General features: G+C 45.2%; 1 protein-coding gene across 1 annotated transcript in view; it reads right to left on the bottom strand.

Moving 5' to 3' along the window:
- Window positions 1–23,925, bottom strand: part of LOC110490712 (protein kinase C-binding protein NELL2) — a 104,988-nt gene that overhangs the window by 61,294 nt on the left and 19,769 nt on the right. The window contains exons 4-11 of the mRNA XM_036945213.1: window positions 20,988–21,161; window positions 14,841–14,937; window positions 11,989–12,061; window positions 11,593–11,675; window positions 10,883–11,011; window positions 8,743–8,845; window positions 2,654–2,745; window positions 1–47 (exon numbers count right to left, since the gene is read on the bottom strand). The exon at window positions 1–47 is cut by the window's left edge and continues 56 nt beyond it. Of these exons, the coding sequence (XP_036801108.1) occupies window positions 1–47; window positions 2,654–2,745; window positions 8,743–8,845; window positions 10,883–11,011; window positions 11,593–11,675; window positions 11,989–12,061; window positions 14,841–14,937; window positions 20,988–21,161 (798 nt within the window). The remainder of the gene's footprint in view (window positions 48–2,653; window positions 2,746–8,742; window positions 8,846–10,882; window positions 11,012–11,592; window positions 11,676–11,988; window positions 12,062–14,840; window positions 14,938–20,987; window positions 21,162–23,925) is intronic.

Below are 23,925 nucleotides of genomic sequence, written 5' to 3'. Positions count from 1 at the left end.
GTCAGTTCAGGACAGGGAGCGTTCTCCACCCTCTGCATACTGTGCTTCTGTAAAAACCATGACACCACAGGTGCTTACAGTAACATCTCTGTCAAAATCCATCTTCTCTGCTTTAGACATGGACATCCCACTTCTAACAATAGATCATTATATTAGATGCTAATATATCCAAATATGTATTATATTTATTTGGTTTATTTATCTATTTGACAGCCATGAAAGCTTTAGTTTCATAAAATAAATACATCTCTGGGGTTTGCTGCTTTTCAACCTGTCTATAGTCAAGCTGCTCTGTGAGACAGGTCTATAGTCAAGCTGTTCTGTGAGACGTGTCTATAGTCTAGCTGTTCTGTGAGACAGGTCTATAGTCAAGCTGTTCTGTGAGACGTGTCTATAGTCAAGCTGTTCTGTGAGACGTGTCTATAGTCAAGCTGTTCTGTGAGACGTGTCTATAGTCTAGCTGTTCTGTGAGACGTGTCTAGAGTCTAGCTGTTCTGTGAGACGTGTCTAGAGTCTAGCTGTTCTGTGAGATGTGTCTATAGTCTAGCTGTTCTGTGAGACGTGTCTATAGTCAAGCTGTTCTGTGAGACGTGTCTATAGTCAAGCTGTTCTGTGAGACGTGTATATAGTCAAGCTGTTCTGTGAGATGTGTCTATAGTCAAGCTGTTCTGTGAGATATGTCTATAGTCAAGCTGTTCTGTGAGACGTGTCTATAGTCAAGCTGTTCTGTGAGATGTGTCTATTGTCAAGCTGTTCTGTGAGACGTGTCTATAGTCTAGCTGTTCTGTGAGACGTGTCTATAGTCAAGCTGCTCTGTGAGACGTGTCTATAGTCAAGCTGTTCTGTCCTGTGAGACGTGTCTATAGTCAAGCTGCTCTGTGAGCCGTGTCTATAGTCTAGCTGTTCTGTGAGACGTGTCTATAGTCAAGCTGTTCTGTGAGATGTGTCTATAGTCAAGCTGCTCTGTGAGCCGTGTCTATAGTCTAGCTGTTCTGTGAGATGTGTCTATAGTCAAGCTGTTCTGTGAGATGTGTCTATAGTCAAGCTGTTCTGTGAGACGTGTCTATAGTCTAGCTGTTCTGTGAGACGTGTCTATAGTCTAGCTGCTCTGTGAGACGTGTCTATAGTCAAGCTGTTCTGTGAGCCGTGTCTATAGTCAAGCTGCTCTGTGAGCCGTGTCTATAGTCAAGCTGCTCTGTGAGACGTGTCTATAGTCAAGCTGTTCTGTGAGATGTGTCTATAGTCAAGCTGTTCTGTGAGACATGTCTACAGTCAAGCTGTTCTGTGAGACGTGTCTGTAATTAACTGTTCTGTGAGACGTGTCTATAGTCAAGCTGTTCTGTGAGACGTGTCTATAGTCAAGCTGTTCTGTGACACGTGTCTATAGTCAAGCTGTTCTGTGAGACGTGTCTATAGTCAAACTGTTCTGTGAGACGTGTCTATAGTCAAGCTGTTCTGTGAGACGTGTCTATAGTCAAGCTGTTCTGTGAGACGTGTCTATAGTCAAGCTGTTCTGTGAGACATGTCTATAGTCAAGCTGTTCTGTGAGACGTGTCTATAGTCAAGCTGTTCTGTGAGACGTGTCTACAGTCAAGCTGTTCTGTGAGACGTGTCTGTAATGAACTGTTCTGTGAGACGTGTCTATAGTCAAGCTGTTCTGTGAGACTTGTCTATAGTCAAGCTGTTCTGTGAGACGTGTCTATATTCAAGCTGTTGGTTTGAGAGGTACTGTAAAGGCTGATCTGATGCATTAGTACATGAGGCCATCCACCTCCAGATACTAATATGGATGATATGTATTTCAACATGAAACACGCCCAGACCAGGCTGGATCAGAGGGAGTGTGTTGTCTCTATGGGGATTATCATGGTGTCTCTATAGGGATTATCATGGTGTCTCTATAGGGATTATCATGGTGTCTCTATAGGGATTATCATGGTGTGTTGTCTCTATGGGGATTATCATGGTGTGTTGTCTCTATGGGGATTATCATGGTGTCTCTATAGGGATTATCATGGTGTGTTGTCTCTATAGGGATTATCATGGTGTGTTGTCTCTATAGGGATTATCATGGTGTGTTGTCTCTATAGGGATTATCATGATGTGGTGTCTCTATAGGGATTATCATGGTGTGTTGTCTCTATAGGGATTATCATGGTGTGTTGTCTCTATAGGGATTATCATGGTGTGTTGTCTCTATAGGGATTATCATGGTGTTTGGTCTCTATAGGGATTATCATGGTGTGTTGTCTCTATAGGGATTGTCATGGTGTGTTGTCTCTATAGGGATTATCATGGTGTGTTGTCTCTATAGGGATTATCATGGTGTGTTGTCTCTATAGGGATTATCATGGTGTGTTGTCTCTATAGGGATTATCATGGTGTGTTGTCTCTATACGGATTATCATGGTGTGTTGTCTCTATAGGGATTATCATTGTGTGTTGTCTTTATAGGGATTATCATGGTGTGTTGTCTCTATAGGGATTATCATGGTGTGTTGTCTCTATAGGGATTATCATGGTGTGTTGTCTCTATAGGGATTATCATGGTGTGTTGTCTCTATAGGGATTATCATGGTGTGTTGAGTGCAGGTGTGTTCTGTAGTCAATGCAAGCTAAGAGTATGTAGACATGTGGAGTGTATTGGACTTACCTGACACTCAAACAGTAAACAGTTTCCAGATGAATCCCTCACACTCTTCAAGTCCCCTTCCACGTACACCCTTCCTCTGAACAGACACACAGCTATGGACACACACACACAAATGCACACGTGCACACACACAGTTTTTAGTTATTCCTAGTCCCTTTTAACATTTTGAGCAAGGTACAGTAGCGTGTTATACACAGTTTAAGTCATTACTTAAATGGCTTTCATATTAACACTGGCTCCAGATAGCAGCAGGCTTTAAAGACTGGCCTTGAATTATTGATGTATATGTGAAGGCATTGAGAGCTGTGTACGTGGCGGGAGTATCCTAGCAACGCGGAGATGTGGTCAGTTATTAAGACAAGTCTTTATGATTGTGTGCTTCACACTGTGGGCTGAGGGATGGGGAGGAATGACAGAGCGTGAGATAGAGAAAGAGGGAACAGAATGGAGAGAGAGAAAGGGAGAGATAGATAGAGAGAGAGGGCGAGAATGAGAGAGAGCGAGGGCGAGAGAGAGAGAGAGAGAGATACAAAGAGAGAGAGAAACAAAGAGAGAGAGATACAAAGAGAGAGAGAGATACAAAGAGAGAGATAAACAAAGAGAGAGAGAGACAAAGATAGAGAGAAACAAAGAGAGAGAGAAACAAAGAGAGACAGACAAAGAGAGAGAGAGACAATGAAAGAGAGAGACAAAGAGAGAGAGACAAAGAGAGAGAAACAAAGAGAGAGAGAGAGACAAAGAGAGAGAGAAACAAAGAGAGAGAGAAACAAAGAGAGAGACAGACAAAGAGAGAGAGAGAGACAAAGAGAGAGAGAAACAAAGAGAGAGAGAAATAAAGAGAGAGACAGACAAAGAGAGAGAGAGACAAAGAGAGAGAGAAACAAAGAGAGAGAGAGACAAAGAGAGAGACAGACAAAGAGAGAGAGAGAGACAATGAGAGAGAGAGAGACAAAGAGAGAGAGAGACAAAGAGAGAGAGAAACAAAGCGAGAGAGAGAGACAAAGAGAGAGAGAAACAAAGAGAGAGAGAAACAAAGAGAGAGACAGACAAAGAGAGAGAGAGACAAAGAGAGAGAGAAACAAAGAGAGAGAGAGAAACAAAGAGAGAGACAGACAAAGAGAGAGAGAGACAAAGAGAGAGAGAAACAAAGAGAGAGAGAGAAACAAAGAGAGAGACAGACAAAGAGAGAGAGATACAATGAGAGAGAGAGACAAAGAGAGAGAGAGACAAAGAGAGAGAGAAACAGAGAGAGAGAGACAAAAAGAGCGAGAGAGACAAAGAGAGAGAGATACAAAGAGAGAGAGAGACAAAGAGAGAGAGAGGCAAAGAGAGAGAGATTATTTTGGAACTTCTGTGAGTGGAAGGTTTACTGTTCATTTTTATTGTTTATTTTACTATTGTATATTATCTACCTCACTTGCTTTGGCAATGTTAACATATGTTTCCCATGACAATAACGCCCCTTGAATTGAATTGAATTGAGAGAAATGAAGAAAAAAGATGCGATTTCAGGGGGCAGCGTGGTCGTGTGAGCTGTTCGTTATGAAGAGAGGATAAAGAGAGAGACAAAGAAGTGGGGTAGAGAGGAGAGAGAGATAGAGAGGTGGTGTAGAGAGGAGAGAGAGACATAGAAGTGGTGTAGAGAGGAGAGAGAGACAGAGAAGTGGTGTAGAGAGGAAAGAGAGGAAAGAGAGACAGAGAAGTGGTGTAGAGAGGAGAGAGAGACAGAGAAGTGGGGAAGAGAGGAGACAGAGAGACAGAGAAGTGGTGTAGAGAGGAGAGAGAGACATAGAAGTGGTGTAGAGAGGAGAGAGAGACAGAGAAGTGGTGTAGAGAGGAAAGAGAGACAGAGAAGTGGTGTAGAGAGGAGAGAGAGACAGAGAAGTGGGGAAGAGAGGAGACAGAGAGACATAGAAGTGGTGTAGAGAGGAGAGAGAGACAGAGAAGTGGTGTAGAGAGGAGAGAGAGACATAGAAGTGGTGTAGAGAGGAGAGAGAGACAGAGAAGTTGTGTAGAGAGGAGACAGAGAGACATAGAAGTGGTGTAGAGAGGAGAGAGAGACAAAGAAGTGGTGTAGAGAGGAGAGAGAGACAGAGAAGTGGTGTAGAGAGGAGAGAGAGACATATAAGTGGTGTAGAGAGGAGAGAGAGACAGAGAAGTGGTGTAGAGAGGAAAGAGAGGAAAGAGAGACAGAGAAGTGGTGTAGAGAGGAGAGAGAGACAGAGAAGTGGGAAAGAGAGGAGACAGAGAGACAGGGAAGTGGTGTAGAGAGGAGAGAGAGACAGAGAAGTGGTGTAGAGAAGAGAGAGAGACAGAGAAGTGGGGAAGAGAGGAGACAGAGAGACAGAGAAGTGGGGTAGAGTGGAGAGAGAGCGACAGAGAAGTGGTGTAGAGAGGTGAAAGACAGAAGTGGTGTAGAGAGGAGAGAGAGAGACAGAGAAGTGGTGTAGAGAGGAGAGAGAGACAAACAATTGGTGTAGAGAGGAGAGAGAGACAGAGAATTGGTGTAGAGAGGAGAGAGAGACAGAGAAGTGGTGTAGAGAGGAGAGAGAGACAGAGAAGTGGTGTAGAGAGGAAAGAGAGGAAAGAGAGACAGAGAAGTGGTGTAGAGAGGAGAGAGAGACAGAGAAGTGGGGAAGAGAGGAGACAGAGAGACAGAGAAGTGGTGTAGAGAGGAGAGAGAGACATAGAAGTGGTGTAGAGAGGAGAGAGAGACAGAGAAGTGGTGTAGAGAGGAAAGAGAGGAAAGAGAGACAGAGAAGTGGTGTAGAGAGGAGAGAGAGACAGAGAAGTGGGGAAGAGAGGAGACAGAGAGACATAGAAGTGGTGTAGAGAGGAGAGAGAGACAGAGAAGTGGTGTAGAGAGGAGAGAGAGACATAGAAGTGGTGTAGAGAGGAGAGAGAGACAGAGAAGTTGTGTAGAGAGGAGACAGAGAGACATAGAAGTGGTGTAGAGAGGAGAGAGAGACAAAGAAGTGGTGTAGAGAGGAGAGAGAGACAGAGAAGTGGTGTAGAGAGGAGAGAGAGACATATAAGTGGTGTAGAGAGGAGAGAGAGACAGAGAAGTGGTGTAGAGAGGAAAGAGAGGAAAGAGAGACAGAGAAGTGGTGTAGAGAGGAGAGAGAGACAGAGAAGTGGGAAAGAGAGGAGACAGAGAGACAGGGAAGTGGTGTAGAGAGGAGAGAGAGACATAGAAGTGGTGTAGAGAGGAGAGAGAGATAGAGAGGTGGTGTAGAGAGGAGAGAGAGACATAGAAGTGGTGTAGAGAGGAGAGAGAGACAGAGAAGTGGTGTAGAGAGGAAAGAGAGGAAAGAGAGACAGAGAAGTGGTGTAGAGAGGAGAGAGAGACAGAGAAGTGGGGAAGAGAGGAGACAGAGAGACAGAGAAGTGGTGTAGAGAGGAGAGAGAGACATAGAAGTGGTGTAGAGAGGAGAGAGAGACAGAGAAGTGGTGTAGAGAGGAAAGAGAGGAAAGAGAGACAGAGAAGTGGTGTAGAGAGGAGAGAGAGACAGAGAAGTGGGGAAGAGAGGAGACAGAGAGACATAGAAGTGGTGTAGAGAGGAGAGAGAGACAGAGAAGTGGTGTAGAGAGGAGAGAGAGACATAGAAGTGGTGTAGAGAGGAGAGAGAGACAGAGAAGTTGTGTAGAGAGGAGACAGAGAGACATAGAAGTGGTGTAGAGAGGAGAGAGAGACAAAGAAGTGGTGTAGAGAGGAGAGAGAGACAGAGAAGTGGTGTAGAGAGGAGAGAGAGACATATAAGTGGTGTAGAGAGGAGAGAGAGACAGAGAAGTGGTGTAGAGAGGAAAGAGAGGAAAGAGAGACAGAGAAGTGGTGTAGAGAGGAGAGAGAGACAGAGAAGTGGGAAAGAGAGGAGACAGAGAGACAGGGAAGTGGTGTAGAGAGGAGAGAGAGACAGAGAAGTGGTGTAGAGAAGAGAGAGAGACAGAGAAGTGGGGAAGAGAGGAGACAGAGAGACAGAGAAGTGGGGTAGAGTGGAGAGAGAGCGACAGAGAAGTGGTGTAGAGAGGTGAAAGACAGAAGTGGTGTAGAGAGGAGAGAGAGAGACAGAGAAGTGGTGTAGAGAGGAGAGAGAGACAAACAATTGGTGTAGAGAGGAGAGAGAGACAGAGAATTGGTGTAGAGAGGAGAGAGAGACAGAGAAGTGGTGTAGAGAGGAGTGAGCGACAGAGAAGTGGTGTAGAGAGGAGAGAGAGAGACAGAGAAGTGGTGTAGAGAGGAGAGAGAGAGACAGAGAAGTGGTGTAGAGAGGAGAGAGAGAGACAGAGAAGTGGTATAGAGAGGAGAGAGAGACAAATAATTGGTGTATAGAGGAGAGAGAGACAGAGAAGTGGTGTAGAGAGGAGAGAGAGACAGAGAAGTGGTATAGAGAGGAGAGAGAGACAGAGAAGTGGTGTAGAGAGGAGAGAGAGAGACAGAGAAGTGGTGTAGAGAGGAGAGAGAGACAGCGAGGTGGTGTAGAGAGGAGTGAGAGACAGAGAAGTGGTATAGAGAGGAGAGAGAGACAGAGAAGAGGTGTAGAGAGGAGAGAGAGACAGAGAAGTGGTGTAGAGAGGAGAGAGAGACAGAGAGGTGGTGTAGAGAGGAGAGAGAGACGGAGAAGTGGTGTAGAGAGGAGAGAGAGACAGAGAAGTGGTGTAGAGAGGAGAGAGAGAGAGAGAGAAGTGGTGTAGAGAGGAGAGAGAGACAGAGGTGGTGTAGAGAGGAGAGAGAGAGACAGAGAAGTGGTGTAGAGAGGAGAGAGAGACAGAGAAGTGGTGTAGAGAGGAGAGAGAGACATAGAAGTGGTGTAGAGAGGAGAGAGAGACAGAGAAGTGGTGTAGAGAGGAAAGAGAGGAAAGAGAGACAGAGAAGTGGTGTAGAGAGGAGAGAGAGACAGAGAAGTGGGAAAGAGAGGAGACAGAGAGACAGGGAAGTGGTGTAGAGAGGAGAGAGAGACAGAGAAGTGGTGTAGAGAAGAGAGAGAGACAGAGAAGTGGGGAAGAGAGGAGACAGAGAGACAGAGAAGTGGGGTAGAGAGGAGAGAGAGCGACAGAGAAGTGGTGTAGAGAGGTGAAAGACAGAAGTGGTGTAGAGAGGAGAGAGAGAGACAGAGAAGTGGTGTAGAGAGGAGAGAGAGACAAACAATTGGTGTAGAGAGGAGAGAGAGACAGAGAATTGGTGTAGAGAGGAGAGAGAGACAGAGAAGTGGTGTAGAGAGGAGTGAGAGACAGAGAAGTGGTGTAGAGAGGAGAGAGAGAGACAGAGAAGTGGTGTAGAGAGGAGAGAGAGAGACAGAGAAGTGGTGTAGAGAGGAGAGAGAGAGACAGAGAAGTGGTATAGAGAGGAGAGAGAGACAAATAATTGGTGTATAGAGGAGAGAGAGACAGAGAAGTGGTGTAGAGAGGAGAGAGAGACAGAGAAGTGGTATAGAGAGGAGAGAGAGACAGAGAAGTGGTGTAGAGAGGAGAGAGAGACAGCGAGGTGGTGTAGAGAGGAGTGAGAGACAGAGAAGTGGTATAGAGAGGAGAGAGAGACAGAGAAGAGGTGTAGAGAGGAGAGAGAGACAGAGAAGTGGTGTAGAGAGGAGAGAGAGACAGAGAGGTGGTGTAGAGAGGAGAGAGAGACGGAGAAGTGGTGTAGAGAGGAGAGAGAGACAGAGAAGTGGTGTAGAGAGGAGAGAGAGAGACAGAGAAGTGGTGTAGAGAGGAGAGAGAGACAGAGGTGGTGTAGAGAGGAGAGAGAGAGACAGAGAAGTGGTGTAGAGAGGAGAGAGAGACAGAGAGGTGGTGTAGAGAGGAGAGAGAGACAGAGAAGTGGTGTAGAGAGGAGAGAGAGAGACAGAGAAGTGGTGTAGAGAGGAGAGAGAGATAGAGAGGTGGTGTAGAGAGGAGAGAGAGACAGAGAAGTGGTGTAGAGAGGAGAGAGAGACAGAGAAGTGGTGTAGAGAGGAGAGAGAGACAAAGAGGTGGTGTAGAGAGGAGAGAGAGACAGAGAGGTGGTGTAGAGAGAAAGTGTTAGAGAAAGAACAGGAGAGGACTGTGTTGTGCAGATGTGAGAAGAACATGGCATGGTAGGTGTTGTTACTCACGCTGACACTCTTTGCAGCACGTGCCTGGCACATAGGCAGGGGCGGAGTCAGGGGGACACTGGGGAGGGGGGCACGAGATGGTCTCACACTGGACTGTACCATTCTAAAGGAATGAGACAAAACATACGTTATTAGTATAAATATCTATGATCTTCAACCTGGACTGCACCATTGTAAAGGAATGAGACAAATCAGACGTTATTAGTATGAAGATCTATGATCTCCAACCTGGACTGTACCATTCTAAAGGAATGAGACAAAACAGACGTTATTAGTATGAAGATCTATGATCTTCAACCTGGACTGTACCATTCTAAAGGAATGAGACAAAACAGATGTTATTAGTATGACAATCTAAACTCAGCAAGAAAATAAATGTCCCTTTATCAGTCCCCTGTCTTTCAAGATAATTCGTAAAAATCCAAATAACTTCACAGTTCTTCATTGTAAAGGGGTTAAACTCTGTTTCCCATGCTTGTTCAATGAACCATAAACAATTAATGAACATGCACCTGTGGAACGGTCGTTAAGACACTAACAGCTTACAGACGGTGGGCAATTAAGGTCACAGTTATGAAAACTTAGGGCGCTATAGAGGCCTTTCTACTGACTCTGAAAAACCCCAAAAGAAAGATGTCCAGGGTCCCTGCTCATCCACGTGAACGTGCCTTAGGCATGCTGCAAGGAGACATGAGGACTGCAGATGTGGCCAGGGCAATACATTGCAATGTCCGCACTGTGAGACGCCAAAGACAGCGCTACAGGGAGACAGGACGGACAGCTGATCGTAGTGGCAGACCGCACTGGCAGACCGCAGTGGCAGACCGCAGTGGCAGACCGCATGTCACAACACCTCCACAGGATCGGTACATCCGAACATCACACCTGTGGGACAGGTACAGGATGGCAACAACAACTGCACAAGTTACACCAGGAACGCACAATCCCTCCATCAGTGCTCAGACTGTCCGCAATAGGCTCCTCCCTCATCCTCATCCTTTTGATTTTGACAACCCCCCCCCCCCCTTCGTTCAGGGACACATTATTCCATTTTTGTTATGTTCATACAAATATTTACACATGTTAAGTTTGCTGAAAATAAACTCAGTTGACAGTGAGAGGACATTTCTGTATTATTATGAACTCAGGAACAGACTCTATGTCTTGATCTCTGGGATCAGGAGAATCACATAGAGTTGATGCACTATAGATTTTTCAGACACAGGTTATGGATTTCCATTCAGTGCCGTCCCTTTAAGTCCCGGATAACTGTGATCATGAAGTGAACTATCCCTTTAAGTCCCGGATAACTGTGATCATGAAGTGAACCATCCCTTTAAGTCCCGGATAACTGTGATCATGAAGTGAACCATCCCTTTAAGTCCCGGATAACTGTGATCATGTAGTGATCTATCCCTTTAAACCCACAGTGATTATAGATTGGACTGTCACCTTTAAACCCACAGTGATTATAGATTGGACTGTCACCTTTAAACCCACGGTGATTATAGATTGATCTGTCCATTTAAGCTTACACTGACTATAGTGTGAACTGTCCCTTTAAACCACAGAGATGATAAAGTGAACTGTCCCTTTAAGCCCTATATAACAGAGTCCTAGCTTATAGCCTTATGTAGATGTGTTATAGTCTGATATAGCCTGTCGTAGTTTGTTATAACCTGTGAGAGTCTGTTATAGTCTGTTGTAGTCTGTTATAGCCTGTTACAGTCTGGTATAGTCTGTTATAGTCTGTTACAGCCTGTTATAGTGTGTTATAACCTGTTATAGTCTGTTATAGTCTGTTACAGCCTGTTATAGTCTGTTATAGCCTGTTATAGTCTGTTACAGCCTGTTATAGTCTGTTATAGCCTGTTATAGTCTGTTATAGCCTGTTATAGTCTGTTATAGCCAGTTATAGTCTGTTATAGTCTGTTATAGTCTGTTATAGTCTGTTATAGTCTGTTAGAGTCTGTTATAGTCTGAAATAGTCTGTTATAATGTGTTATAGCCTGTTTGTTATAAGCTGTTATAGTATGTTATAGTAGGCCGTCATTGTAAATAAGAATTTGTTGTTAACTGTCTTGACTAGTTAAATAAAGGTAAAAAAATAATGATGATAATAATAATAAAAAATTCTTACATAGCAGGAACAGTTCCTGCATCCGTCTGTCCATCTCTCGTCCTCCCTGTACAGCTCTCCATTCATACTGCAGCTCCTCTCACAGTAACAGCCATCCAAACCCTGCATCTTCTCCTCCGCACGAGACAGCTGCACACACACCAAAACACAGATACAGAGTTAGTGTGTGTGTGTGTGTATGTGTGTGTGTGTGTGTGTGTGTGTGTGTGTGTGTGTGTGTGTGTGTGTGTGTGTGTGTGTGTGTGTTTTTTGGGGTCAATAGTCCGTTGTTACAGTCTACTTTTTAACTCATTATTTATTCAACAACCCAGTGTTGCAGGACAAGGGAACCAGAGCCCAGTAAACCACATGGTGACAGAGATGTGCTGTAGTAAAGAACAGTAAATGGATGTTCCCTCACTTACCGTCTGTGTGAATAATTCATACACTTATGCCTTGAACACTGACAGAACATCAGGCGGTGGTGTACACGGCTGAGCAGCTGTCCACAGCTACACCATTACTCTACACTAATGTACCGTACATTACACAAAGTAGGAGTTGTAAGAAAAGCTAGCATGTCGACCAGAGAGACACAACAGTAGGGTGGATCTCAATCGTCTACAAGTGGCCTCCTCTCCTCTCCCTTCAAATCAATGCAGATGGAAAGAAGACAAGGAGAGGAAACCACTGTAGACGACTGAGGCACCCATTGTCTTATGCTATAGTACCTTGCTGGAGGTCTTGGCTAAGACATCCTGCAGCTCCATGATCTTCTGCACCAGCCCATGGAAGTCATTGCAGGTGGGGCAAGCTGAAACACAGGTAAGTCATGGTAATGTAATGTTGGCATGATAGTTCCATTGTCAATGTCCATGTAACTGTACTGGCAAGCATATTAGAGCTATACTGTAAATGCATGTGTAGCTGATGTTGCCTTTGTGGGCATCTCATTTTAGATGCAGAGTTTCCAGACTTTTATAGAGGGTTTACAATAATGTACATGTCAGCATGTTAACATAAGAGGTTTCAGACTTTTATAGTGGCTGTACAATAATGTACATGTCAGCATGTTAACATAAGAGGTTTCAGACTTTTATAGGTACTAAATGTAACTGTTCTCTTACTGCGGTTGAGGTCTGGACATTGGGAGATGTAGCCTTGAGGCATGACGACCAGCTGAACATCCTGCATTATACCCTGTAGAGACAGTGAGAGACGGGAGGAGGAAGAGAAAGGGAGAAGGGGAGAGATGGAGAGAAAGCGAGAAGGGGAGAGAGTTTGCGGCAGAATAACAGAGAGAGAAAGGGAGGAGAGAGAGAGAGGTTTAGACAGAATAACAGAGAGAGAGGGAGGAGAGAGAGAGAGGTTTAGACGGAATAACAGAGAGAGGGAGGAGAGAGAGGGGTTTAGACAGAATAAAAGAGAGAGGGAGGAGAGAGAGAGAGGTTTAGACAGAATAACAGAGAGAAAGGGAGGAGAGAGAGAGAGAGTGGGAGAGGTTGACCTCAGAGCATATCTATGCAGGATGAGTTAGCCTAGCTGAGCTCTATGAGTGTGACGTTAGCTGACAGTTGGAATCACTAGAAGCTGATGACACAGAGGTACAGAACCAGCTACCTGACAGTTGGAATCACTAGAAGCTGATGAGACAGAGGTACAGAACCAGCTACCTGACAGTTGGAATCACTAGAAGCTGATGAGACAGAGGTACAGAACCAGCTACCTGACAGTTGGAATCACTAGAAGCTGATGAGACAGAGGTACAGAACCAGCTACCTGACAGTTGGAATCACTAGAAGCTGATGACACAGAGGTACCGAACCAGCTACCTGACAGTTGGAATCACTAGAAGCTGATGAGACAGAGGTACAGAACCAGCTACCTGACAGGTGGAATCACTAGAACCTGATGAGACAGAGGTACAGAACCAGCTACCTGACAGGTGGAATCACTAGAACCTGATGAGACAGAGGTACAGAACCAGCTGTACCTTGTCATACCACCCTGGATAACTGACCTCTGCCCTGAGCCTGCCTGCCGTTCTGTACCTTGTCACACCACCCTGGATTACTGACCTCTGCCCTGAGCCTGCCTGCCGTTCTGTACCTTTCAGACTGCTCTGGATTACTGACCTCTGCCCTGAGCCTGCCTGCCGTTCTGTACCTTTCAGACTGCTCTGGATTACTGACCTCTGCCCTGAGCCTGCCGTTCTGTACCTTTCAGACTGCTCTGGATTACTGACCTCTGCCCTGAGCCTGCCGTTCTGTACCTTTCAGACTGCTCTGGATTACTGACCTCTGCCCTGAGCCTGCCGTTCTGTACCTTTCAGACTGCTCTGGATTACTGACCTCTGCCCTGAGCCTGCCGTTCTGTACCTTTCAGACTGCTCTGGATTACTGACCTCTGCCCTGAGCCTGCCGTTATGTACCTTGTCACAACGTCCTGGATTACTGACCTCTGCCCTGAGCCTGCCTGCCGTTCTGTACCTTTCAGACTGCTCTGGATTACTGACCTCTGCCCTGAGCCTGCCTGCCGTTCTGTACCTTTCAGACTGCTCTGGATTACTGACCTCTGCCCTGAGCCTGCCTGCCGTTCTGTACCTTTCAGACTGCTCTGGATTACTGACCTCTGCCCTGAGCCTGCCTGCCGTTCTGTACCTTTCAGACTGCTCTGGATTACTGACCTCTGCCCTGAGCCTGCCGTTCTGTACCTTTCAGACTGCTCTGGATTACTGACCTCTGCCCTGAGCCTGCCTGCCGTTCTGTACCTTTCAGACTGCTCTGGATTACTGACCTCTGCCCTGAGCCTGCCTGCCGTTCTGTACCTTTCAGACTGCTCTGGATTACTGACCTCTGCCCTGAGCCTGCCTGCCGTTCTGTACCTTTCAGACTGCTCTGGATTACTGACCTCTGCCCTGAGCCTGCCTGCCGTTCTGTACCTTTCAGACTGCTCTGGATTACTGACCTCTGCCCTGAGCCTGCCGTTCTGTACCTTTCAGACTGCTCTGGATTACTGACCTCTGCCCTGAGCCTGCCTGCCGTTCTGTACCTTTCAGACTGCTCTGGATTACTGACCTCTGCCCTGAGCCTGCCTGCCGTTCTGTACCTTTCAGACTGCTCTGGATTACTGACCTCTGCCCTGAGCCTGCCGTTCTGTACCTTTCAGACTGCTCTGGATTACTGACCTCTGCCCTGAGCCTGCCGTTCTGTACCTTTCACACCGCTCTGGATTACTGACCTCTGCCCTGAGCCTGCCTGCCGTTCTGTACCTTTCAGACTGCTCTGGATTACTGACCTCTGCCTAATCCAATTGAAGGCATGTTTCAAATTCTTGCTTGTAGTGAAACTCCCAAAATCATATCCATCCGTTATACTAATTTAACGCAATGGTTGTGTGTGGTCATAGATTGATTTCAGCGCAGTTTTGATTGGGACAGTGCCATCGCGTTGCTTGAGACGTGCCAAGGGCCTAGCCGCCGAAAGTAGGGGTGCTGAGGGTTCTTATTTGGGGAGAACCCTGGCATAGTGACGCAGCCAAGCCGGCAAGGTGGCGCAGCAACAATCTTATTTGGGGAGAACCCTGGCATAGTGACGCAGCCAAGCCGGCAAGGTGGCACAGCAACAATCTTATTTGGGGAGAAGCCTGGCATAGTGACGCAGCCAAGCCGGCAAGGTGGCACAGCAACAATCTTATTTGGGGAGAACCCTGGCATAGTGACGCAGCCAAGCCGGCAAGGTGGCACAGCAACAATCTTATTTGGGGAGAACCCTGGCATAGTGACGCAGCCAAGCCGGCAAGGTGGCGCAGCGCCAATCTTATTTGGGGAGAACCCTGGCATAGTGACCGTATCTTGATTTTAAACTCTTTCAATGGGCACTTCCAATTTTTGCAGTATTTCCCAGGACACTCTGGATACATTATTCTCAGTATTGAAACTTAGTAGATTTTCAGGAAGATATGAATCCCTACAACATACCTTGAAGTATCCATGGGCCTGGTTCCTCTGTCCGAGCCAGATGGTGGTGTCAGAGGGAATGTCCATAGACGGATTCTCTATCACCCTCTCATAGATCCTAGAGGACGAGAGGAATACAAGGAGATACTATACTGTTTATACACAGAGCAGACTGCAGGAGAGCATACTGTTTATACACAGAACATACTGGAGGATAGAATACTGTTTATACACAGAACATACTGGAGGATAGAATACTGTTTATACACAGAACATACTGGAGGATAGAATACTGTTTATACACAGAACATACAGGAGGATAGAATACTGTTTATACACAGAACATACTGGAGGATAGAATACTGTTTACACACAGAACATACTGGAGGATAGAATACTGTTCATACACAGAACATGCAGGAGGATAGAATACTGTTTATACACAGAACATACTGGAGGACAGAATACTGTTTATACACAGAACATACTGGAGGACAGAATACTGTTTATACACAGAACATACTGGAGGATAGAATACTGTTTATACACAGAACATAATGGAGGATAGAATACTGTTTATACACAGAACATACTGGAGGATAGAATACTATTTATACACAGAACATACTGGAGGATAGAATACTGTTTACACACAGAACATAATGGAGGATAGAATACTGTTTATACACAGAACATACTGGAGGATAGAATACTGTTTATACACAGAACATACAGGTGGATAGAATACTGTTTATACACAGAACATAATGAACAGTTACTCATTCAAATAGATGACAAAATGTTTCCTGCCCTGCTTTAGGAGACACAACAGCAGTACTACCCAGGGCTGTAGTTCTTCACTCCCAGCCCTGCTTTAGGAGACACAACAGCAGTACTACCCAGGGCCGTAGTTGTTCACTCCCAGCCCTGCTTTAGGAGACACAACAGCAGTACTACCCAGGGCCGTAGTTCTTCACTCCCAGCCCTGCTTTAGGAGACACAACAGCAGTACTACCCAGGGCCGTAGTTCTTCACTCCCAGCCCTGCTTTAGGAGACACAATAGCAGTACTACCCAGGGCCGTAGTTCTTCACTCCCAGCCCTGCTTTAGGAGACACAACAGCAGTACTACCCAGGGCCGTAGTTCTTCACTCCCAGCCCTGCTTTAGGAGACACAACAGCAGTACTACCCACGGCCGTAGTTCTTCCCTCCCAGCCCTGCTCATGTTCAGCCTTCCACAATAACACCTGCTTCACCAGATCATCAAGACCTGGATGATTGGTTTATTAGCTGACTCAGGTGTTATAGTGCTGGGTTGTTACACCATCCCGCTCACCATTGGCATCCCTAACACTTCCAACACCCCGACAGCGTCATGGTGCAAATAATACGCAGCATCATCTGGATCTGTGTGCAACAAAAGTTCAACATTCACCTTCTGCTACCGTTTCTGGCACGCCGTCTACACATACAGTTTGACCCATACGTTCGATAAATCCAACATATGCACCACACAGAACACACTGCAGCTGCCTCTGCAATGCTGTGCTGCAAGGCATACGCAGCGTTTCATTGGAAAGTCTTTCTGGTGTACATGAATGTCTTTCTGGTGTACCAAAACGCAGTGACGCTGTCGGTGTGTTCCAAGCGTAAAGCACTGGTACCCTAAAGGTATTCTCTCTCCCTCCATTCACGACAACCCTTTCTGCTCTCTCTGTGTCTCTCAATTCAATTCATGTGCTTTATTGGCATGGGAAACATATGTTAACATTGCCAAAGCAAGTGAAGTACACTACCATTCAAAAGTTTGGGGTCACTTAGAAATGTCCTTGTTTTTTAAAGAAAATCCATTTTTTGTCCATTAAAATAACATCAAATTGATCAGAAATATAGTGTAGACATTGTTAATGTTGTGAATGACTATTGTAGCTGGAAACGGCTGATTATTAATGGAATATCTACATAGGTGTACAGAGGTTCATCATCAGCAATCATCACTCCTGTGTTCCAATGGCACGTTGTGTTAGCTAATCCAAGTCTATCATTTTAAAAGGCTAATTGATCGTTAGGACAAGTACATTAGTGTCTAGTTTGAGAACACCAGTCTCAACGTCAACAGTGAAGAGGTGACTCCGGGATGCTGGCCTTCTAGGCAGAGTTCCTCTCTCCAGTGTCTGTGTTCTTTTCCCCATCTTAATCTTATCCAGTCTGAGATATGGCTTTTTCTTTGCAACTCTGCCTAGAAGGCCAGCATCCCGGAGTTGCCTCTTCACTGTTGACGTTGAGAATGGTGTTTTGCGGGCACTATTTAATGAAGCTGCCAGTTGAGGACTTGTGAGGCATCTGTTTCTCAAACTAGACACTCTAATGTACTTGTCCTCTTGCTCAGTTGTGCACCAGGACCTCCCACTCCTCTGTGAAGGGAGTAGTACACAGTGTTGTACGAGATCTTCAGTTTCTTGGCAAATTCTCGCATGGAATAGCCTTCATTTCTCAGAAAGAGAATAGACTGACTAGTTTCAGAAGAAAGTTCTTTGTTTCTAGACATTTTGAGCCTGTAATCGAACCCACAAATGCTCATGCTCTAGATACTCAACTAGTCTAAAGATGGCTGGTATAATATTTTATTGGTTCTTTACAATTTTTTACAATCGCTAAGACCCATTTCTCAATACTTAGGCCACTTTTTCAAAACTCTTCACACAGTGAGCATAACAGCAGTCTATGTGGGCTAAACTATGGATCATTTTTCATTGCTTTGGCACAAAATGCATTCAATGACTACATCTTTCAATTTCCATGAACTCTTTTCTCACTCAGACACAACCACCACCAAAACTCTGTGTACCTACAGGCCAATTTGCACATGTTTACATACTCTTTTCAAAACTGTTAAACTTAAGTTTAAACCCTAAAATAACACAAAATTGAATAAGACATACATTTCCTACATTTCTACAGTAATACCGTTTTGAGATGTATTCTAAATCTAAAAAATGAAATACTATCAAAACAATTAGACCAACCACAGCTGATTCCCATTGTAGCTGAACACCTACCCAGGTGTTAGTCTTTCAATGTCATTACCATCTATACAGAAGGGGACATCTTAGCAATAATGCTGTACTGTAATGTAAACATGGACCCAGCCAGAGATAGAGAAGTGGCTGACAGAGGAAGAAGAGTGGCTGGGAGAGGAAGAGGAAGAGGGAGAGGAGTACGTATGCATGGTGGAAGAAGACTGAGAGGAAGATCAAGAGCTGTAGTCTCACATGAGATTAGGGCCACTATAATTGATCATGTAATAAATCATGGTTTATCAATGAGAGAGGCTGGTCTGAGAGTGCAGCCAAATCTGCAACACTCAACAGTGCCATCTATTCTGAGAAATGTCCGGCTAAACAACAGGTAAGATGTTCGTTCTGCAAGGGCATCTGACTGAACCGAACATTACAGAAGTCAGTTGAGCAAAGCCTCCAAACCTACCTGTGTGTAATTGAGCAAAGCCTCCAAACCTACCTGTGTGTAATTGTAATTGTTTTTGTATTCCTGCTTAGGACCCAACGGTTACCTCCTACAGGCGGGAGAGGTAGGATGTTCACTGCTGTGCAGGAAACTGCAATCGTTGATATGGTCATCAGAAACAATGGCATAAAACTCACAGATTCGGGACGAGTGTTGGCAGGCAATGTAAGCATAACAAATATTTCTAGAGTCCTGAAACAACATCAAGTCAGGATGAAGCAGTTGTACACTGTCCCCTTTGAGAGGAACTCTGAACGAGTCAAGCAACTCAGGAACCAATAAGTCCAGGTAAGATGACTATATAATACAGAACTGGTTTTGAACTAAACCAAACAGGGCAGAGGCACACAATGGCATGTTTTAAGGTATAATGCAAACTACCGTAATAGCCTAACTCTTATGTTGCCTTGTGGATTTATTTTAGAGAGTCATGGAGATTGAAGCCAGGCAAACACCCCACATATTCATCTTTGTGGATTAGGCTGGTTTCAACTTGGCCAAAACACGGCGACGAGGAAGGAATGTTATTGGGAAAAGAGCCTCAGTGGACGTCCCGGGCCAGAGGGGTGCCAACATCACAATGTGTGGAGCAATATCCTCTGTTGGATTTCTGTTAGACAAACTGCTAATTGGGCCAAACAACACCGAGCGTCTCATTACATTCCTGGATGACCTCTATGGAAGGGGTGGGTCAGGTGAGGAAAGGGTTGCAGTGAGGCGGAAACGTTTGTAATTGTATGGGACAATGTGGCATTTCACCCCTCCCATACAGTCACAGAGTGGTTTGCAGCCCATCCCAGGATGATGTCCCTTTTCCTCCCACCTTACTCTCCATTCCACAACCCCATAGAGGAATTATTTTCCTCCTTCCTTACTCTCTATTCCTCAACCCCATAGAGGAATTATTTTCCTCCTTCCTTACTCTCTATTCCTCAACCCCATAGAGGAATTATTTTCCTCCTTCCTTACTCTCCATTCCTCAACCCCATAGAGGAATTATTTTCCTCCTTCCTTACTCTCTATTCCTCAACCCCATAGAGGAATTATTTTCCTCCTTCCTTACTCTCTATTCCTCAACCCCATAGAGGAATTATTTTCCTCCTTCCTTACTCTCCATTCCTCAACCCCATAGAGGAATTATTTTCCTCCTTCCTTACTCTCCATTCCTCAACCCCATAGAGGAATTATTTTCCTCCTTCCTTACTCTCCATTCCTCAACCCCATAGAGGAATTATTTTCCTCCTTCCTTACTCTCTATTCCTCAACCCCATAGAGGAATTATTTTCCTCCTTCCTTACACTCCATTCCTCAACCCCATAGAGGAATTATTTTCCTCCTTCCTTACTCTCTATTCCTCAACCCCATAGAGGAATTATTTTCCTCCTTCCTTACTCTCCATTCCTCAACCCCATAGAGGAATTATTTTCCTCCTTCCTTACTCTCCATTCCTCAACCCCATAGAGAAATTATTTTCCTCCTTCCTTACTCTCTATTCCTCAACCCCATAGAGGAATTATTTTCCTCCTTCCTTACTCTCTATTCCTCAACCCCATAGAGGAATTATTTTCCTCATGGAGGTAGAAGGTTTATGACCACCATCCACATGATCAAATGTCCCTCCTGGACGCAATGAATGTTGGATGCCTGGACATATCTGCAGAAGATTGCCAGGGATAGACTAGGCATGACAAAAGATTCTTTCCTAGGTGTATTGCCCAGGATGACATAAGATGTGACGTGGATGAGAACCTGTGGCCAAATGCAGAAGACAGGGTTGACTAGCATTGGTACTGTATCTGTATCGGTAGATGGTGTACATACAAATGATTGTATTTTGGAATCACTCAATGCCATAAAATGACATAAAACATATTGAAGCATATTGCATCATGTCTGATACATTCCTGTAACATATACTGCAGTGAATTCTAAACAGTAGAGAGGTGTCATTCTTGTTTTGTACAGAAAACATTGTGTAATGCTACCTGTTGTTAGTGTTGTTTAGGTCGTTGTTTTATGACTGACAAAATGTGCTCGTTGGGTGACAACCTTTGCCAGTGTTCTGGAACAACGAGTTGATTTCAGACATGTATGAAGTGTTTTGGTAGTTTTAGTACATTTTCAACGTGAAATGAACTGCTGTGCCAAGCTGAAAGTTAGTTAGGAGAACTGGGTGAAGAGTTTTGAAAAAGTGACCTAAGTATTGAGAAATGGGTCCTAGCGATTGTAAAAAAAAACTGTAATCAGCACAAATGCAAAAGGTTTTTCTAATGATCAATTAGCCTTTTAAAATGATAAACTTGGATTAGCTAACACAACATGCCGTGGGAACACAGGAGTGATGGTTGCTGATAATGGGCCTCTGTGCGCCTATGTAGATATTCCATTAAAAATCTGCCGTTTCCAGCTACAATAGTCATTTACAACATGAACAATGTCTACACTGCATTTCTGATCAATTTGATGTTATTTTAATGGACAAAAAATGTGATTTTCTTTAAAAAACAAGGACATTTCTAAGTGACCCCGAACTTTTGAACGGTAGTGTAAATAATAAACAAAAGTGAAATAAACAATAAAAATGAACATTAAACATTAACATTAAACTCTCTCTCCCTCTCCCCTCCCAGTGCCCACACTCACCTGTTACAGTCGACGTGCAGCACCACGTGGGAGACACTGACAGCCACAGACAGCTTGTGCCAACGGTCGTCTGCCAGGGAGTAGGGGAACCCCTCAGTGTGTTGCCGCTGGTCCCTGGTACGGTAGTGGAGACGGATCTCATTACGCTGCCCACTGCTCTCCAACTCCAGATACCTGGATAACAGACACACTCAATCTATTAGTATCTGTTAGAATGGCTGACGCCTGAGAGGTCATTGCTGTAGGTTTTTCCTTTTGAAACTACTGTTTCTGTGGTACAATGTGTCATCATTCAGAGCACTAAAAAGTGGGACTGAAAAGCTGCAGGGAAAAAGCTGCAGACACATTCAAACAAGTAAATCAACAGTAGTTGCATTGCTCTTAAAACTACAGGGACTACAGGGACTACAGGGACTGCAGGACTACAGGGACTACAGGGACTGCAGGGACTACAGGGACTACGGGGACTGCGGGGACTACGGGGACTACAGGGACTACAGGGACTACAGGGACAGCAGGGACTACAGGGACAGCAGGGACTACAGGGACTACAGGGACTACGGGGACTGCAGGGACTACAGGGACTATGGGGACTGCAGGGACTACGGGGACTGCAGGGACTACGGGGACTGCAGGGACTACGGGGACTGCAGGGACTATGGGGACTGCAGGGACTATGGGGACTGCAGGGACTACGGGGACTGCGGGGACTACGGGGACTGCGGGGACTACGGGGACTGTGGGGACTATGGGGACTACGGGGACTGCGGTGACTACAGAAACTGTGGGGACTACGGGGACTGCAGGGACTACAGGGACTGCAGGAACTACAGGGACTACAGGGACTGCGGGGACTACGGGGACTACAGGGACAGCAGGGACTACAGGGACTACAGGGACTGCAGGGACAGCAGGGACAGCAGGGACTACAGGGACTACAGGGACTACAGGGACTACGGGGACTGCAGGGACTACGGGGACTGCAGGGACTGCAGGGACTATGGGGACTGCAGGGACTACGGGGACTGCAGGGACTACGGGGACTGCGGGGACTACGGGGACTGCGGGGACTACAGAAACTGTGGGGACTACGGGGACTGCAGGGACTACAGGGACTGCAGGAACTACAGGGACTACAGGGACTACAGTTGAAAACGCTTACAAGAAAGAATTCCTCAATTACAGAGGAGAGTTTACAGAAGAGTTTACAGAGAAGTTTACAGAGGAGTTTATGGAGGAGATAACAGAGGAGTTTACGGAGGAGTTTACAGAGGAGTTTGTTTACGGAGGAGTTTACGGAGGAGTTTACAGAGGAGAGTTTACAGAGGAGTTTACAGAGGAGAGTTTACAGAGTAGTTTACGAAGGAGATTACAGAGGAGTTTACAGAGGAGAGTTTACAGAGGAGTTTACAGAGGAGAGTTTACAGAGGAGTTTGTTTACGGAGGAGTTTACGGACAAGTTTACAGAGGGGAGTTTACAGAGGAGTTTACAGAGGAGTTTACAGAGGAGTTTACTGAGGAGATTACGGAGGAGATTACAGAGGAGTTTACGGAGGAGTTTACAGAGGAGTTTACAGAGGAGAGTTTACAGAGGAGTTTACAGAGGAGATTACAGATAAGTTTACAGAGGAGTTTACAGAGGAGTTTACATAGGAGTTTACAGAGGAGTTTACAGAGGAGTTTACTGAGGAGTTTACGGAGGACATTACAGAGGAGTTTACGGAGGAGTTTACAGAGGAGTTTACAGAGGAGAGTTTACAGAGAAGTTTACAGAGGAGATTACAGATAAGTTTACAGAGGAGTTTACAGAGGAGTTTACATAGGAGTTTACAGAGGAGTTTACAGAGGAGAGTTTACAGAGTAGTTTACGAAGGAGATTACAGAGGAGTTTACAGAGGAGAGTTTACAGAGGAGTTTACAGAGGAGAGTTTACAGAGGAGTTTGTTTACGGAGGAGTTTACGGACGAGTTTACAGAGGGGAGTTTACAGAGGAGTTTACAGAGGAGTTTACAGAGGAGTTTACTGAGGAGATTACGGAGGAGATTACAGAGGAGTTTACGGAGGAGTTTACAGAGGAGTTTACAGAGGAGAGTTTACAGAGGAGTTTACAGAGGAGATTACAGAGAAGTTTACAGAGGAGTTTACAGAGGAGTTTACATAGGAGTTTACAGAGGAGTTTACAGAGGAGTTTACTGAGGAGTTTACGGAGGACATTACAGAGGAGTTTACGGAGGAGTTTACAGAGGAGTTTACAGAGGAGAGTTTACAGAGAAGTTTACAGAGGAGATTACAGATAAGTTTACAGAGGAGTTTACAGAGGAGTTTACATAGGAGTTTACAGAGGAGTTTACAGAGGAGAGTTTACAGAGAAGTTTACAGAGGAGATTACAGAGAAGTTTACAGAGGAGTTTACAGAGGAGTTTACATAGGAGTTTACAGAGGAGTTTACAGCCAGATTATTAATCTCTCTGATTAGAACACCCAGCCAGAGTATTCATCTCTCTGATTAGAACACCCAGCCAGAGTATTCATCTCTCTGGTCACTCTCTCTCTCTCCAGACTGCTAGAGCTAAAACTACACCTGCACCGACAGGTGTAGTTGTGTATGTGTGTGTGTGTGTGTGTGTGTGTGTGTGTGTGTGTTAATAAAGCACTGATCCATGAGATAAAGGAAGATGACAGGTTGACTGTGACCTTAGAGGCCATGTCATCAATACTGTGTCTGGGGGGAGAAAATGTCACAGGTCTTTCTCCAACACTGACTACAGAAAATCAATCATTCGAGATATGCCTCTGTCTGTTTATCCATCTGCAGAAAGGTTTGGAAGTATGGAGGGATGGATTGATGGAGAGATGAAGGGATAGATTGAAGCCATTACATAAATGATTGGAAGAAAAAATAATTAGATAGATAGATAGATAGATAGATAGATAGATA

Source organism: Oncorhynchus mykiss, chromosome 15 (assembly GCF_013265735.2).
Source record: "Oncorhynchus mykiss isolate Arlee chromosome 15, USDA_OmykA_1.1, whole genome shotgun sequence".
NCBI classification, from domain to species: domain Eukaryota; kingdom Metazoa; phylum Chordata; class Actinopteri; order Salmoniformes; family Salmonidae; genus Oncorhynchus; species Oncorhynchus mykiss.
The sequence above is the reverse complement of the archived record's forward strand: the minus strand, read 5'-3'. Positions and strand labels throughout refer to the sequence as shown.